This window comes from Phascolarctos cinereus, unplaced genomic scaffold, assembly GCF_003287225.1.
Source record: "Phascolarctos cinereus isolate Bilbo 61053 unplaced genomic scaffold, phaCin_HiC Scaffold_5;HRSCAF=322, whole genome shotgun sequence".
In the NCBI taxonomy this organism is placed as follows: Eukaryota; Metazoa; Chordata; class Mammalia; order Diprotodontia; family Phascolarctidae; genus Phascolarctos; species Phascolarctos cinereus.
Window position 1 is genome coordinate 414,535,408 of NW_027555958.1, and position 15,407 is coordinate 414,550,814.

The 15,407-nt window shown below is 42.6% G+C and overlaps 1 protein-coding gene across 1 annotated transcript in view; it reads left to right on the forward strand.

The window, feature by feature from the left end:
* The window catches only part of SERPINC1 (serpin family C member 1), a 36,263-nt gene extending 21,019 nt beyond the window's left edge, over positions 1-15,244 (forward strand). The window contains exons 3-7 of the mRNA XM_078156485.1: positions 270-485; positions 2,226-2,363; positions 9,268-9,664; positions 11,420-11,484; positions 14,994-15,244. Of these exons, the coding sequence (XP_078012611.1) occupies positions 270-485; positions 2,226-2,363; positions 9,268-9,664; positions 11,420-11,484; positions 14,994-15,170 (993 nt within the window). The 3' untranslated portion in view covers positions 15,171-15,244. The remainder of the gene's footprint in view (positions 1-269; positions 486-2,225; positions 2,364-9,267; positions 9,665-11,419; positions 11,485-14,993) is intronic.
* Positions 15,245-15,407: the final 163 nt, after the last annotated feature.

The window sequence follows — 15,407 nt, forward strand, 5'->3', positions numbered from 1 at the left end:
TTTTAGCCTGGGATCCATGAACTTCTAAAAAAATATATTTTGATTAAAATATATATATTTAAAAATAGACTTCAATACGGTTGGCTTCCTTTGTAATCCTATGTATTTTGCTTTATGCATTTAAAAGCATTATCCTTTGGCTGCAGCAGGCTGCCGAGGTGGCACAAATACAGTTACGAACCCTTGCATTAGATGAACAATAAGAGTCTAGTTGGATGTTCCCATGGACTCCTCTGCTGTCCTTTAGCATCTCTGCTTGGTTTCTTTAGGTGTTCAAGTTTGATACGATCTCAGAGAAAACATCAGATCAGATCCACTTCTTCTTTGCCAAGCTGAATTGCCGGCTTTATCGGAAAGCCAATAAATCCTCTGAACTGGTGGCAGCCAATCGCCTCTTTGGAGAAAAGTCGTTCACCTTCAACGAGACCTACCAGGATATCAGTGAGGTGGTGTACGGAGCCAAGCTTCAGCCACTGGACTTCAGAGTGAGTTGGATGGGTGCCATTCCTTCTATCAGCAGTTTCCCCAAAGCAATGGAGGGGTCACCATAAGCAAGTGCCCTTGGGATTGCTCCCCTGAAAATTTAGTGCTCTTTCTTTAAACAAGATGGACCTGGAATAGATAATGAGAACAAGATGGGCCCCCTTGTTGTTTGCTTTTGGTGTTGTTCATCCTTTGTTGTTTTTTTTTTGGCAAGGCAATTGGGGTTAAGTGACTTGCCCAGGGTCACACAGCTAGTAAGTGTCAAATGTCTGGTCTGAGACCAGATTTGAACTCAGGTCCTCCTGACTCCAGAGCTGGTGCTTTATCCATTGGGTCACCTAGTTGCCCCCATCCTTTGTTTTTCAAAGAGGACCAATGATATCACCAGGTGATGTCTTGACTTGTGAATGACTTGGATTTAAGTGAGGCTGAATTGCTAAAGTCATCAATTTCACTCTCTCTTCCTGAGTCATCAAAGTCCAGTGGAAGGTCAACAGTCAGACTCCTGGAAATGGCTCAGGATGTAGTGGGTGACTTTGGTGTCTTCAATGTCTGACCAAACTCTAAGCACTCCACAGCTCCTGCTTCATCCACCTTCGTGGCTGTTGGAACAAATTGTTCTCATCCACCCATTCTGACAGGGGAAGTCTTCACATGCTTGGGGCAGATATTCCCCTGTTGGTTACTCTCCACCTGGGTTAGCTCTTCTGCTGAGATGGTTTACGGGGGTGTGGCCACTGCACGTGTTACAGCTTCTTGGCGCCACAGGTGAGAGTTGAGTGAAAGTGGACAGTAAAGGTGGATGAGCAGCCCTGAAAAAGGCTTGGTGAGCCCTCACATAAGAGGTGCTAGTCTTCCCTGAACACCCTCTACACCCCTTAGGGGACAAGAAGAGTCATTAAAAGGACTGTTTCTCAGATTTTGCCAATTTATATCTTTCTCTTCTTAGCCAGGTTCCTTGCTTGGACCCTAAACAGGTGGGGGAATTTATTTTTATTTGGACTTGGAAGCTCAATAGCTTCCCTGAAAGGCCTTGTACAAAACAGTCCACCCAATAAATTCTTTTCATTGATTACCCAAGTTCAATATACATACTCTGGGTAGTTGTCTCTTGTTATTTTATTTAGAAAGCTAAGAAAAAACAATTTTTGGAGTCCCCTGCCTAAAATCATTTCTTCTTCCTCCTCCTTCTCTTCACCACTGAGTACCAAAAGATACAAAAGCACTGTATAGTTATCCCTTCCACATCGTGACTTTCCCTACTGCAGTTTTGATATATCATGGGTCAGCATAAGAAATTAAATGGGAGTTTTTTGGGAGTTATGAGAAAGCTACAACGACATGTGAAGGCCAGCAGATGACACAGAAAAAGTTTAGAAACTCAGAAATGCATAAAAGATGTTTAGTATTGTATAATATCAACATATTTTATCTTTTAATACCATAAGCATACATAATTTCTTCTTCTCTGGTACAAAGGGAGGGCCAAAAAATTTAACATGGATTATGTAGATTGCAGGCATGCCATGCCCCTAATCCCCACGATGTGGAAGGGATTTGTATTACCTACTGTAAGACTTGAATAGGTTGGACTGGAAGCATTCCATGTGCTCAAGGAATTTGCGGAAGAATGGACAAATGAAACTAGTCCGTACTGTTCTTTCTTATACATGTTATGTAAAGAAGTGAATGGACAAAATATGGGAAAGCACATACATTTTATTTTTGTTCTGTCTCTTTAGGGAAACCCAGAGCTGTCAAGAATGATCATTAATGACTGGGTTGCAAACAAGACCGAAGGGCTCATCACTGACGTCATTCCTAAGAAAGCCATCACTGACCTTACTGTCCTGGTGCTGGTCAATACGATTTACTTCAAGGTACTTAAAAAGCTAGATGTTAGAGACGACTAGGGGTCTAATTCTCTCCCCACCCTCCCATGGCAAAGGTTTTGGGGTGAGAAAGAACACTCACCCAGAGACACCACTACATTTCCTTATCTATTGCAAGGCACTGGTCTAGGACCTATGGGGAAAATAAAGATGAATCAAAAAATAGTTCCTGTCCATTAGGAGAGGAGAAAAGTCATCAGACAAATAACCAAAATAGTTATATGTATATATAACTGTCTATATAATATACAGGATAGAATATGAAAGTCATCAGAGAGGTACAAGTGAGGAGTCATCCTGGAACAGAGTGATTATTTCAAGCTGGGAGGATCAAGGAAGGTTTCATGGAGGAGACACCATTTGAGCTGGTTGTCAAACATGGAACTAGAAGGGCAGAAAAAGCTGGGGGAACGCTGTGGTAGGCATGCTGCCAGAGAACCATTCCAGGGCTTGAAGGGCCAAAAGAGTAGCTTATGTTCAGTTGTAGCTGCTTGGATGGGATCTGAGGAGCAAACAGAATAGTTTTCTCTTCAGGATTTCCAAGTATTAAAGAATGTAGACATCGATATAATTAGCACATTAATTGTGAAGTTTGTTGGTATTGATCAGCTCTGTGTGTGTGCCCGTGTATACACATGTTCACATATGCATATACGTCCAGATACACCAACGCAGAGTTAATCAGCACAAGGAACTTGTATAGTGTGTTAGCAATGTTGTTTTGCATATCACCCGTATCAAATTTGAATAGAAATAGATCCCTGTGAGCAGCACATTGATTTAGAAAACCATGATAACATGATCTATGTTGTAGTGTACTTTTTTTTTTATTAAGCACTCCTCAGTTACATTTTAATCTGGTTCTGTCCAGCTAATTTAACCTCTCTGTTGTACACCCTTTAGTCTCTTTATTGAAGAATGAAGTGGGGTGCTTGCTCCCTGTGTCTAAGCCTACCTCACTCTGAAGGAGTCTTTAGACTCCTTTTGGGGATCTCTTTCAGGAGGTGATCAGTAGATTCTTTCCATTTCTATTTCACCCTCTGGTTCTAGAATATCAGGGCAGTTTTTCTAGATAATTTCTTGAAAGATGATGTCTAAGCTCTTTTTTTGATCATGGCTTTCAGATAGTCCAATAATTTTTAAATTCTCTCTCCTGGATCTATTTTCCAGGTCAGTTGTTTTTCCAATGAGATATTTCACATTGTCTTCTATTTTTTCATTCTTTTGGTTTTGTTTTACAATGTCTTTCTCATAAGTCACTAGCTTCTAATTGCTTCATTCTAATTTTCTTCAGTGAGCTTTTGGACTTTCTTTTCCATTTGGCCAATTCTGCTTTTGAAGGCATTCTTCTCCTCATTGGCTTTTTGGACCTCTTTTGTCATTTGGGTTAGGCTATTTTTTAAGGTGTTATTTTCTTCAGCATTTTTTGGGGTCTCCTTTAGCAAGTTGTTGACTTGTTTTTCATGATTTTCTTGCATCACTCTCATTTCTCTTCCCAATTTTTCCTTTACGTCTCTTACTTGCTTCTCAAAATCCTTTTTGAGCTCTTCCATGGCCTGGGATTGATTCATATTATTCTTGGAGACTTTGGATGTAGGAGCTTTGACTTTGTTGTCTTCTTCTGGTTGCATGTTTTGATCTTCTTTGTTACCAAAGAAAGATTCTATGGTCTGACTTTGTTTGTACCTTTGTTTGCTCATGATCCCAGCCAGTTACTTGAGTTTTAAACTCTTTGTTAAGGTAGGAGTCTGCTTCCAGTGAGGAGAATGGATTGTCCCAAGCTTCAGGGGTTTGTGTAGCTGTTTTCAGAGCTACTTTGAGGGACCTGTAAATTTTCAGTTCTTGCAAGGTGGTATGATAAGGGGCAAGGGGTTTACTCCTTTCCTGGCCTGTGCTCTGGTCTATGAGTGACCACAAGCACTCTTTTCTGCCTTGGAACTGTGAGGAGGATTCCATCTTCACCACCACTACAAGCTCCACCATGCCAGTGCTCCTCCTCACCCCAGGATTGCCACCCAGAACTGTGACCCAGATCCAAGCATGGGCAAAGCAAGAGAATCCTGCCTCAGTGCCAGCAAAGAGATCCCTGCAATCCCCCTCTGATCAGCCACTTGATCCCCTTCTGTCTGTGGGCCGAGAGCTCTGGAAACAGCCACCACCCTGGGGCTACGCAGGCCTGGGGCTGGGACCAAGCTCCTCTCTCACCTGGGTCAGACAGAATTTTCCTACTGACCTTCTAAGTTGTCTTTGGCGTTTGTGGGTTGAGAAGTCTGGAAACTGCCACAGCTGTCAGTGATTCAGTCCCCCAGGCCTGCTCCAGGTTCCCCGAGGCCTAGTCTTTACCTGAGGAGCCCACGCTCCCAACTCAGTGCAACAAACTCTTCCTGCCAACCTTCCAGGTTGTCTTGGGCTGGAAATTTGTTTCACTCTGTCTTTTTGTGGGTTCTGCTGCTCTAGGATTTGCTTACAGCCATTTTTTACAGATAGTTGGAAGGGTTTGGGGGAAAGCTCAAGCAAGTCACTGCTTTCACTCTACCATCTTGGCTCCCGCCCCCATCTCTAGATTCCTTTAAGTCTAAGGAGAACACCATTAGCTAACGGCCAGGCTCGTGGTTATGTTCTAGCCCAGGGTTGGGAAACCTACGGCCTCAAGGCCACATGTGGCCCTCTAGGTTTTCAAGTGCATCCCTTTGAATCCAAACTTCACAGAACAAATCCATCAAAGGGCCGCACTTGAGGACCTAGAGGACCACATGTGGCCTTGAGGCCGCAGGTTCCCCATGCTTGAAATACAGTCCCCAGCAATGGGCAATGTGTCTTTCGTTTGAGAACCAGCCTCACTAATGAGGCCCGTCAACCAGAAGGTTGGCTACCAGGTGAATTTCTTAGTCACAATAGCTCTTGGAAATGTGAAGGGGTCTATGCCATTGGAGGGTGTATTCCCCATGAGGAAAATCTTAAGTTTTTCAGGATATCAAGGTACAGATATTAATGAACAAAGATGGAGGTCCTTTTCATCTGTGGGAGCTGGTTCAAGAACTCTGACTGTGGTGGCACATGTGACTGCCCACCTGTACCAGCTTCCTCATCCAGCAGTCTTTAAGGATGGGAGCCATTGTTCCAGTGGGCTGATCCAAGGCTGATCCGCTGAGAGAGGAGAGAAGGTAGGCAGCAGGCAGGCAGGGGATGGACAGGGCATTGTGGTGGTGCTGAAACAAAGCACCAGGCAGAGGAATCTTTAAGCCACTCCTTGCAGCATCTGGCACATCCTGTATATACCACAGCAAATGCCGGAAGATCTCTGCATGGCTGCTCTCTGACAGGCCAATGCCATCCAGCAAGGCCAGAAGCCTTGGGATGAAGAAGTGAACCTGTCCACTCAAGAGGAATGAAGTACATCCCTTTTCCTCTTCCTCCCGTGCTGGCCACTTATGGAGGGGAAAAAAGGACAAAGGTAGAGGTGCAACATGGCACTATTGGATAGAAAGCTGACTTTAATTAGGAGGATCTAGGTTCAAGACCTACCTCTGACATAAAGGCTGTGACCGTGGGCAGACCGTTTAACCTGTATCCCAGGCAACTCTCTAAAATTATAAATTGCTGAATAGTTGCCTCCTCTGGCATATAGTAAGTGCTTAAGAAAATGTTTGTTGACTGACTACCTGCATTAGTAGAGCAAGATTACCCAAATCAATGAAATCACAAACACAGCCCCAAATTAAGTAAATAAGCAAATAAATAAGGATGTTTTTAAAATAACGAAATGGCTTCATAATCGACAAAATAATCAAATGCAACAGCAACCTTTAGCATTGCTAAGTCTCTGACAATTGCAGAAACTCAGCCACTCAAAGGTGACAGTTGCTTGGCAAGATGCAGGTTCTGTACATCTGGGTGTCAAGAATCACCTCGTACTCAGCCAGTCTATCATAGGCTACAAAAATGACCTGGATTTTCCACTTTGGAGAAGCATAAAAATCTTGTAAGTCATCTTGTCCAACTCCCTTAATAAACATTTCTTTCTTTATTTTATTAACTATTTCCCAATTACATGTAAAGAATTTCTTAACAATCCTTTAAAAAAAATTTTTGATTTCCAAATTTCCTCCCTTCCCCCCACCCCTCCACCCTTGGTGGCACAGTAGATAGAGTGCCAGGCCTGGAATCAGGAGGATCTTTCAGATTTGGCCTCAGACACTAGTGTGACCCTGGGCAAGTCACTTATTCTTGTTTGCTTCAGTTTCCTCATTTGTAAAATGATCTGGAGAAGGAAATGGCAAACTACTCCAGAATCCTTGCCCAAAATAATCTCCAATGGGGTCATGAAGAGTCAGACATGACTGAAAAAAAACAACTGAACAACAACATACATGTGAAGTCATGCAAAACATGTTTCCATATTAATCATGTTGCAGAAGAAAACACAGACAAAAAAAAATCCAAGAAAAATGAAGTTTAAAAAAAGTATCTTTCAATCTGCCCTGAGAGTTCATTAGTTCTCTCTGTAGAGATAGATAGCATTTTTCATCATGGGTCTTTTGGAATTGTCTTGGATCATTGTATTGATCAGAGTAGCTAAGTCAGCCCTGCAAAATTACTGTTCCTGGGTACACTGTTCTGTTCTGCTCACTTCACTTTGCATCAGTTCATAGAAGTCTTCTCAGGTTTTTCTGAAACCATCCTGCTCATCATTTCTCATAGCACAATAGTATTCCATCACAATCATACACCACAACTTGTTCAGTCATTCCCCAATTGATGGGTATCCCCTCAATTTCCAATTCTTTGGCACCACTAAAAGAGCCGCTATAAATATTTTTGTACATATAGGTCCTTTTCCTTTTTCTTTAATCTTTTTGGTATATAGACCTAATAATGATATTGCTGGGTCAAAGGGTATGCAGAGTTTTATAGCCCTTTGGACATAGTTTCAAATTGTTCTCCAGAATGGTTGGATCAGTTCACAACTCCACCAAGAGTGCAATAGTGTCCCAAATTTTCCATATCCCCTCCAGCATGTCATTTTCCTTTTCTGTCATGTTAGCCAATTTGATAGGTGTGAGGTAGTATCTTAGAGTTGTTTTAATTTGCACTTCTCTAATAAGTAGTGATTTAAAACATGTTTTCATGTAACTATTAATAGGTTTTATTTCTTCTTCTAAAAACTGCATGTTTATATCCTTTGACCACTTATCAATCAGGGAGTAACTTGTATTTTTATAAATGTGGTTCAGTTCCCTCTATATTTGAGAAATGAGGCCTTTATCAGAAAAACTTGCCATAAATATTCTCCCCCCACCCCACCACATTTCCTGTTTTTCTTTTAATTCTGGTCACATTAGTTTTGTTTGCATAAAAGTTTCTTAATTTCATGTAATCAAAATGATCAATATTACTTCCCGTGATCCTCTTTATCTCCTATTTGGTCATAAATTCTTGCCTTATCCATAGATGTGACAGGTACATTTTTCCATGCTCCCCTAATTTACTTATGATATCACACTTTATGTCTAAATCATTTTGACCTCATCTTCCAGCCCCTTCATCTTAAGGAAACTGATGCCCAGGACCATTAGTGACTTGGCCAAGGTCATACAAGTATTAAAATCAGAGCCAAGATGAGATAAAAAAAGATAAATAGGTAGGGGAGAGAGAGAGAGAGAGAGGGAGAGAGAGAGAGAGAGAGAGAGAGAGAGAGAGAGAGAGAGAGAGAGAGAGAGAGAGAGAGAGAGACAAAGAGAGACAGAGACAGAGAGAGACAAAGACAGAGAAAAAGAGAAAGAGAAAGGAGACAGAGGAAAGACAGAAACATAGAGAGAGAGAAAGAGAGAAGAGTAGGGGATGAGGTTGGGCATTTATTAAGCATGTACTATGTCCCAGGCACTGTGCTAAGTGCTAAGGATACAAATAAAGCAAATAAGACAGTTCCTGCCCTCAAGGAGCTTATATTCTAATAGAAGAAAGACAACACTTAAAGGGAGAAAACTGGAAAAGGGGGAGAGGGAAACCGACATAGGTGGTAACCTGGTTTGGAAATGGTGGTCCAGGAAGTGATGTGGAGACCCAGCTCTGGGCAAGATGAAGTAAAAACTCACCCAGGTCTTCTGACTCCAGACCTAGAGATAGGTAGTTAGGTGGCACAGTGGATAACACACCTGGCTTGGAGTAATGAAAACCCGAATTAAAATCCAGCCTCAGACACTTACTACTTAGCTGTGTGACCTAGGCAAGTCATTTAACCTCTGTTTGCCTCAGTTTCCTCATCTGTAAAATGAGGACAATAATAGCACCTACTTCCCAGGGTTGTGAGGATCAGATGAGATAACTGTGAAGCACTTAGCACAATGCCTGGCACACAGTACACACAATATAAACGTTAGCTGTTATTATTAGTCCTCTCTCCAGAGTGTCGTGCTGTTTCTGACAAACCCAGGAGATTTCATACTTGGTGACCCCTGAGACAGTGAGTATGAAGGTAATGGGAGATAAATTAACCAGTCATTTCAGGGAGGGGTATGGGAGTGGAGGATCAGAGAAGGCCTCCCTATTGCACACATATCCAAATGGAGGCAGATTGTGGTCCTGATTTACCTGAGAATGGTGCCACTACCTTTAGGGGGAAAGCCTAGATACCTTTATCTAAAGGGCAGTAGTATCAAATTAAGAATGCAAACGTGTGTCCTGCCTTTTCATACTTTTCTAAGAGAGGAGCAGTAGTGCCAGTTCTGCCTGGTACTCTGGCATTATAAAAGAATGCCAGCCATTCCCCCATTAGTTTCTAGAGGAAGAAGGCAAGACTTGGGGAACATGAAAGGAAAGAGAGGGATTGAGACCCCACTGGAGCCTGGATTTGTCCTGTTCAGGAGCCATGCTTTCCTTTCTAATCCCCCAGGGCCTGTGGAAGTCAAAGTTCAGCCCTGAGAACACCAAGAAGGAGCTGTTTCACAAGGCTGATGGGGAGCAGTGCTTAGCATCCATGATGTACCAGGAGAACAAATTCCACTACAGTCACGTGAGGGGCAGCAGCCAGGTGGAGGTGCTCGAGCTACCCTACAAAGGCGACGACATCACCATGGTGCTGATCCTGCCCAAGCCTGATAAGCCCTTAGAGAAGGTGGAGAGGGACCTGACGCCTGACATACTGCGTGAATGGCTGGGGAGCCTGGAGGAGACTTTGCTGGCAGTCCATGTGCCCCGATTCCGAATCGAGGACAACTTCAGTGTGAAGGATAACCTACAGCAGATGGGCCTGGATGATCTTTTCCACCCAGAACGGGCCAAGTTGCCAGGTGAGCTTGAGCATTTCTATACCCTTCCTGTCTCCCAGGATGGTTCTGAAGAGGAACAGGGCCGGAGACAGACACAATGACAGACAGCATTTGGGTCCCACGGAGACAGATAGGTAACTGATATTAAAATGCTCCTCCTCTTCCTCTGACATTCCAAAGAATGCTATAGCCACAAATCACAGAAAGGTAAATGGAAAAGCCCACTTCGTTTTTAAGGTTACTAAGGCAATGACTGCTGAATCTATTTGAGAATTTGTTGTGCTTTATATAAGTGGTTCTAGTTTTATAAAATTTTACCCCTCCAATCTATCTTTTGAGGAGGAAGGAGATAAGTAAATGTGCCAGGTGTTGTGTTAAGTGCTTTACAGATGTCTCATTTGATCCTCACGACATCCCTGGGAGAAAGGTGCTGTTCTTATGCCCATTTAACAGATAAGGAAACTGAGACAGAAAGGGGTTAAGTGACTTTCCCAGGGTCACCTAGCTAGTAAGTGGCTAAAGCCCCATGTGAAATCAGGTCTTCCTGACCCTAGGTTTAGCTCTATCCACTGGGTTGCCCAGCTGTCTCATTGAATGGTGACTTAATTTACTCTTAAAATCAATGCTTCTGAATAGATGGCAAACAACCTCCTAACAAGGAGCACAGATTGCTATATTGTTGTTCAGTCATTTCAGTCATCTCCAACTCTTCAGAGATGCTGGAGTGGTTTGCCATCTCCTTCTCCAGTTCATTTTACAGATGAGGAAACTGAGGCAAACAGGGTGAAGTGACTTGCCCAAGGTCACACAGCTAGTAAGTGTCTGAAGCCTGATTCGAACTCAGGAAGATGAGTCTTCCTGACTCCAGGCCTGGTCCTCTATGCATTATGGTGCCACCTAGCTGCCCGATTGATATGTTAATACATATTTTTTTAGACATGACCAACAAGGGAATTTGTTTTGCCTTACTACACTACTATACTTGTTACAAAGACCTTTTTTTTCTTTTTCAATATGTGTGTATGATAAGATTGGAGATAGAAAAGGCTAGTTTTGGTTAATTAAAATTTTTGATTTTTGAAAAAGGCACAAAAACAGTGCAATAAAGAAATTTTAAAATGATGAATTAGAAAAATAAAGTTTTATAAAATTACCTAAACCAACATAGAATGTTACACATTATGAAATGTATCCAGGAGTCACTGCCCTTATGACTTTCACAATTATGTGCTTTTCCATTTTTCTTTCTGGGATTTGTGTAACTCTCACATTCTTTAGAATGTCAGGGGAAGAGACTATTTACTATTAGGTAATTGTCTGGATAGGACTTTCATTATATCTGGCAGTCACCTCCATTTACAGAGGGATGATGGATTTTGGAGGATCTGGCCCACCCAATAAAGCACCCTCATAGATGGTGTGGCTTTGTTTTTATTTATCTTATTTTGCTAGAAATATAGCTTTTGTGCCATTTTGTATTTGTAAGCACAAATTTAAGTTCATATGAGCCAGTCTGAATGACCTTAAACTATGTTTCAACATGTGATAATATGTTGATGATAATGTTGAGTGGGAGGGCTGGGCTCAATCAACTGAATTTAATAAGCCTTTTAAGCGCCTACTAAGTGTGAGGCCTTGTGCAGAATTTTTTGAAACACTTAACCTCTTTAACTGGGTGGGTGGGGGGGCGCGGACAGTGGCAGGGAGGTTCTCTTGTGGGAGTAGCTACCTTCCTTGTCTCAGGATACAATTCTTCTGTTGCTTTTTTTCCCCCAGGGATCATTGCAGATGGCCAGGGAGACCTTTTTGTTTCTGATGCATTCCACAAGGCATTCCTTGAGGTCAGTAGATCTCTGTCCATTTCCTCCCTTTCTTACTGGACTTTGTTCTCACTTTACCCAACTACATTCTCCATAGAAATGTAACTACAATGCCTGGTTCACGGATGGCTACAGGAGTAGGCAGATGGCAAGAGAGTCTTGAATTATTATGACCAGCAGGATCTCACCTCTGAAAAGTTATGAAGGTTTACAACATTTCCTTGTCCCCAAGCTACCAGCTCCTCCTCCTACTCAGGGTCAAGTGCCATTGAATTCCCCAGAACTGCCCTCCCAGAGTGTCTAATGCAATGCATCTCTTCCTTCCACCATCCTCCACCATCCTTTAATTTAGAGTGTCCCTATCTTTGAACCAAGCCCTTCATAGCTTTTCCAGGTTAACTTCATAGATAATCTAATAAACTTACCCGTTCTGGGTGTGTTGATAGGGTAACTACAATTTAGTGTTTTGGCCTTCTTGGGCAATTTACTTAGTTCTTAACATGGAACTTCAAGGGCCAAATGGGTGAAAAGCTGGTTGAGTTAGGGTAGATATTTTTCTGGGGGTGGTGGGGTTGAGGGTTAGAGGTTTAGGGGTCTGGGACCCCAAAATCATGACATGCAGGTCTTGCGCAAATGAATTTGACCCAAGCCTTGTTTCAGCCAAAGACAAGGTTTATTAAAGAATACACCATATTGGCCAGACTCTTAAAGAATCTGAGCACCTTAATGGAGGCTGGGAGGGAACTAGGAGTGGCCAAGTAGTCTGAGGTGACTAGAGGAAGGGTCTAAGGAGGATCTGGATGGGAGTGGCCAGTAAGCTGGGGTGACTGTGAGGTAACAGAACGCCTTAAAGGTGAGGGGTGGGGGACATAGGGCGGTAAAACAATGGAGGGCTAGGCTAGGTTAAGGGTAACAGAGAATTGGGAGATTGCCCTAGGCCTAGGCCATAATGAAAGGCCAGTTGATAGGATCATAGCCTCAGGGAAATGCCAGAGATTTGGCCAGGACTTTTCCTCTTTAGGTTCCAGATCCCAAAGACATGGTCTTTTCTTTTTAGAGGTTCAGATCCCCTCCTCTCCCCTCCCCTCCCCTCTCAGATAATAACGTGGAAGCCACTACCTACTCCCTCTATACAGAGGGCTGATCCTAATGGTCAATCAGAAAGCAGGCTACCAGCCTCCCAGATGTGCAACCCTTACAATAATGGCTTTTAACCATTGGGAACTTAACAAATCAAATGACTATGCTTTTTTAAACCTACAAATAAAGTTTAACCAGAAGCAGGGAATCTTTATTATCAGTATTTGTAAATTGCTGACAGAGGCCAAGTTCTGAATACAGCAAGTGGGAGGAAGTGATAGATCTCTAACCTTTAACCCCGTGAAAAATAAAATGACATCTCAGTTCTGGCAGCCTTCCACTAAAGAGCAATGGTGTATACTATGTTGTAACCCACCTGACAGATGCTGCTCAAGGTCAAAAAACCATTTGCTGCTAGTGTTTCCTTCTCCCCCCTCCCAATAAGTTTGTATGTCATTTATATGTCAATCAATCAACAAGCATTGAAGTGTTTATGTTTAAGTTTTAAGGCACAGAATGACCATAAGCCATGGAGCCATCTTTAAATAGAAGCTAATGGTGTGAATATTGAGAGGGAAGGCTGTTTGCCTTAATTCAAATGATAACTTAAGGATGCAAAGCACAATGCTGCATTTTTATAAACACTGAAGAGAAACGCAAAACTTGAGAGAATTACTTTTTGTGAGTTGAAGAAAGAAGGCTTCCTTGTTTCCCCTGACATAGATTTTGTATATAGTTATGTATTTATATGTTGTCTTCTCACCAATAGAATGTAAACACCTGAAGGGCAAGGGATGTTTCATTTTTGTCTTTGCATCTCTCTCACCTAGAAAAGTGTCTGGCACATTGCTGGAGATTAATGATTGCCTGTAGTTGACTGATACTGAAAAACAATAGGGCCATAAAGGTTGACTTAAGTAGGACTAAACCACTACTCAAATGGGAAATGGTTCTCTGGCCTTTTGAAGCCAAATGTCTTACCAATGCCCTCTAACTGGGTCACTTCTCCTTAGCTCAAGTCAGACATGATACTACATTTGTATTACTGTAAGCCCTATTTCAAAGTGTGTTGATTTTGATTTTGAATGGCCCTAAAAGGCTCTAGTCATTCGGCTAAGTGTACTCAGAAGTGGGCCAGATATTATCATAGGAAGCTGAAGGTATGTATCAGAAGTAAAATATAAGCAAAAAGTGTCTGTTCTGGAGAAGCTTTATCATTTGTTCCTTTTTTCTGACCAGATGTTTTAAATTTGTCTCACTACTGAGCTGATATGGGTTCTCCATGGGGAAATTTGCTCTTATCAGCAAAAGCTGAAGGGGTTCTGAACTGATGCTGGTAATTCTGTTCCTAGGATCCCAGATAGCCTCTTCTGAACCACTTAGGGGCTTTGGAATATCACTGGAAGAAACTGAAGGACCAATTTACTCTATGCCACTTGTGGCCACTGAACCATAATATTAGTTCTGTGGGTCCTCTAGAACTGATCCTCTATGAGGCCCTGAGAAGCCAACATGATCCAGGGTCAGCTTAGAAACCTAAGGGCCACAGCTAACAAGAACTGAATCTCTGGGGAAGTAATCGATAGAGCCTCATTTTGTTTGCGGGCCTTGAAAATTCTGCCAGTTAAGCATTTGTTCTGGTTTCTGTATTTGGCTTTGTATCCAACACCGAGAATATGAAACACTCTGTTGCAATTTGTTTTCACAAAGCCTGGCCTTGCAAAAGCCATGGTGAAGAAGTGTGAACTGACTGGGGGGCACAGAAGCCTATGATAACATCCAACTGTATAGGGCAAAGAGCGCCAAGTTCCATTTGGAGGGGGGCACAAAGAACTTGCTCAAGTAGCACAAATTGTATTTGGGGGCCCAGGTAAAACTTTTTTGGAGAAATCCACTCTCTAATGTGTTACCTCCAGGAATTCCCTCACTATTTACCAGGGTAGGTGGTCAACTCCCTCTTCTTAGGGGTTTCACATCCTGTGTGGACACTTGAGAAATTGTGACCTTATTGCCCCAAGAACAAAATTATGGTTCACTCAGACGGTTTATATCCAGATTCTTCCTGTGAGAGCTAGTAGAACACAATATCACAGCACTGACAGAACAGACAGGTGCTGCCAGCGCTGCCTGGAACTGATGTATGGCAGCCTTAGGCTAGGTTGAGATTTCTGGACCTGGGGATGTAGGGATCGCCTTGCATGTAGTGAGCACTTGATGAATGAAGAAAAGGTGCTATTTCAACCGATCCCAGCTTTTTGTACTAGAAGGGCAGGTGTGTTTCTGTAATGAATGCAGTTATGCTCCATTCATGCAGTTTCACCTTTGAGGACTCAAAGTGCTTCCTGATGGGAAACCCAGCAGCATTTTTAAAGGGCTTAAATAGTCAGCCAGGAAGGACTGTTGCATGTTTATGTCAGCTTATGTGACCTCTTCTCCCCATCTCATGGCAGGTAAATGAGGAAGGTAGTGAAGCTGCTGCAAGCACTGCGGTTGTGATTTCTGGTCGTTCACTCAACTTCAACAGGGTGACCTTCAAGGCCAATAGGCCTTTCCTGGTTCTCATCAGGGAAGTTGCTCTCAATACTATAATTTTCATGGGCAGAATATCCAACCCTTGTGTGAACTGAGGTGCTCCTGCTCTTCTGGACCTCTCCCCAGTGTGGTTTGTGGATACCAGTAAATAAAATGTTGACTATTCCCATTTTTGGTTACTTTGGTTACATCCTCAAAAACCATTGAGAAGGGGAGGGAGAAGCTGCTTATTACTGGTGGGGTTCCTGCAAAACCATCTGGAGGTGAGAAAGTACAGCAGAAAGATTGTGCTGCCCTTCTGTAAAAGACCGGAGACATGACCAAGGAACTGG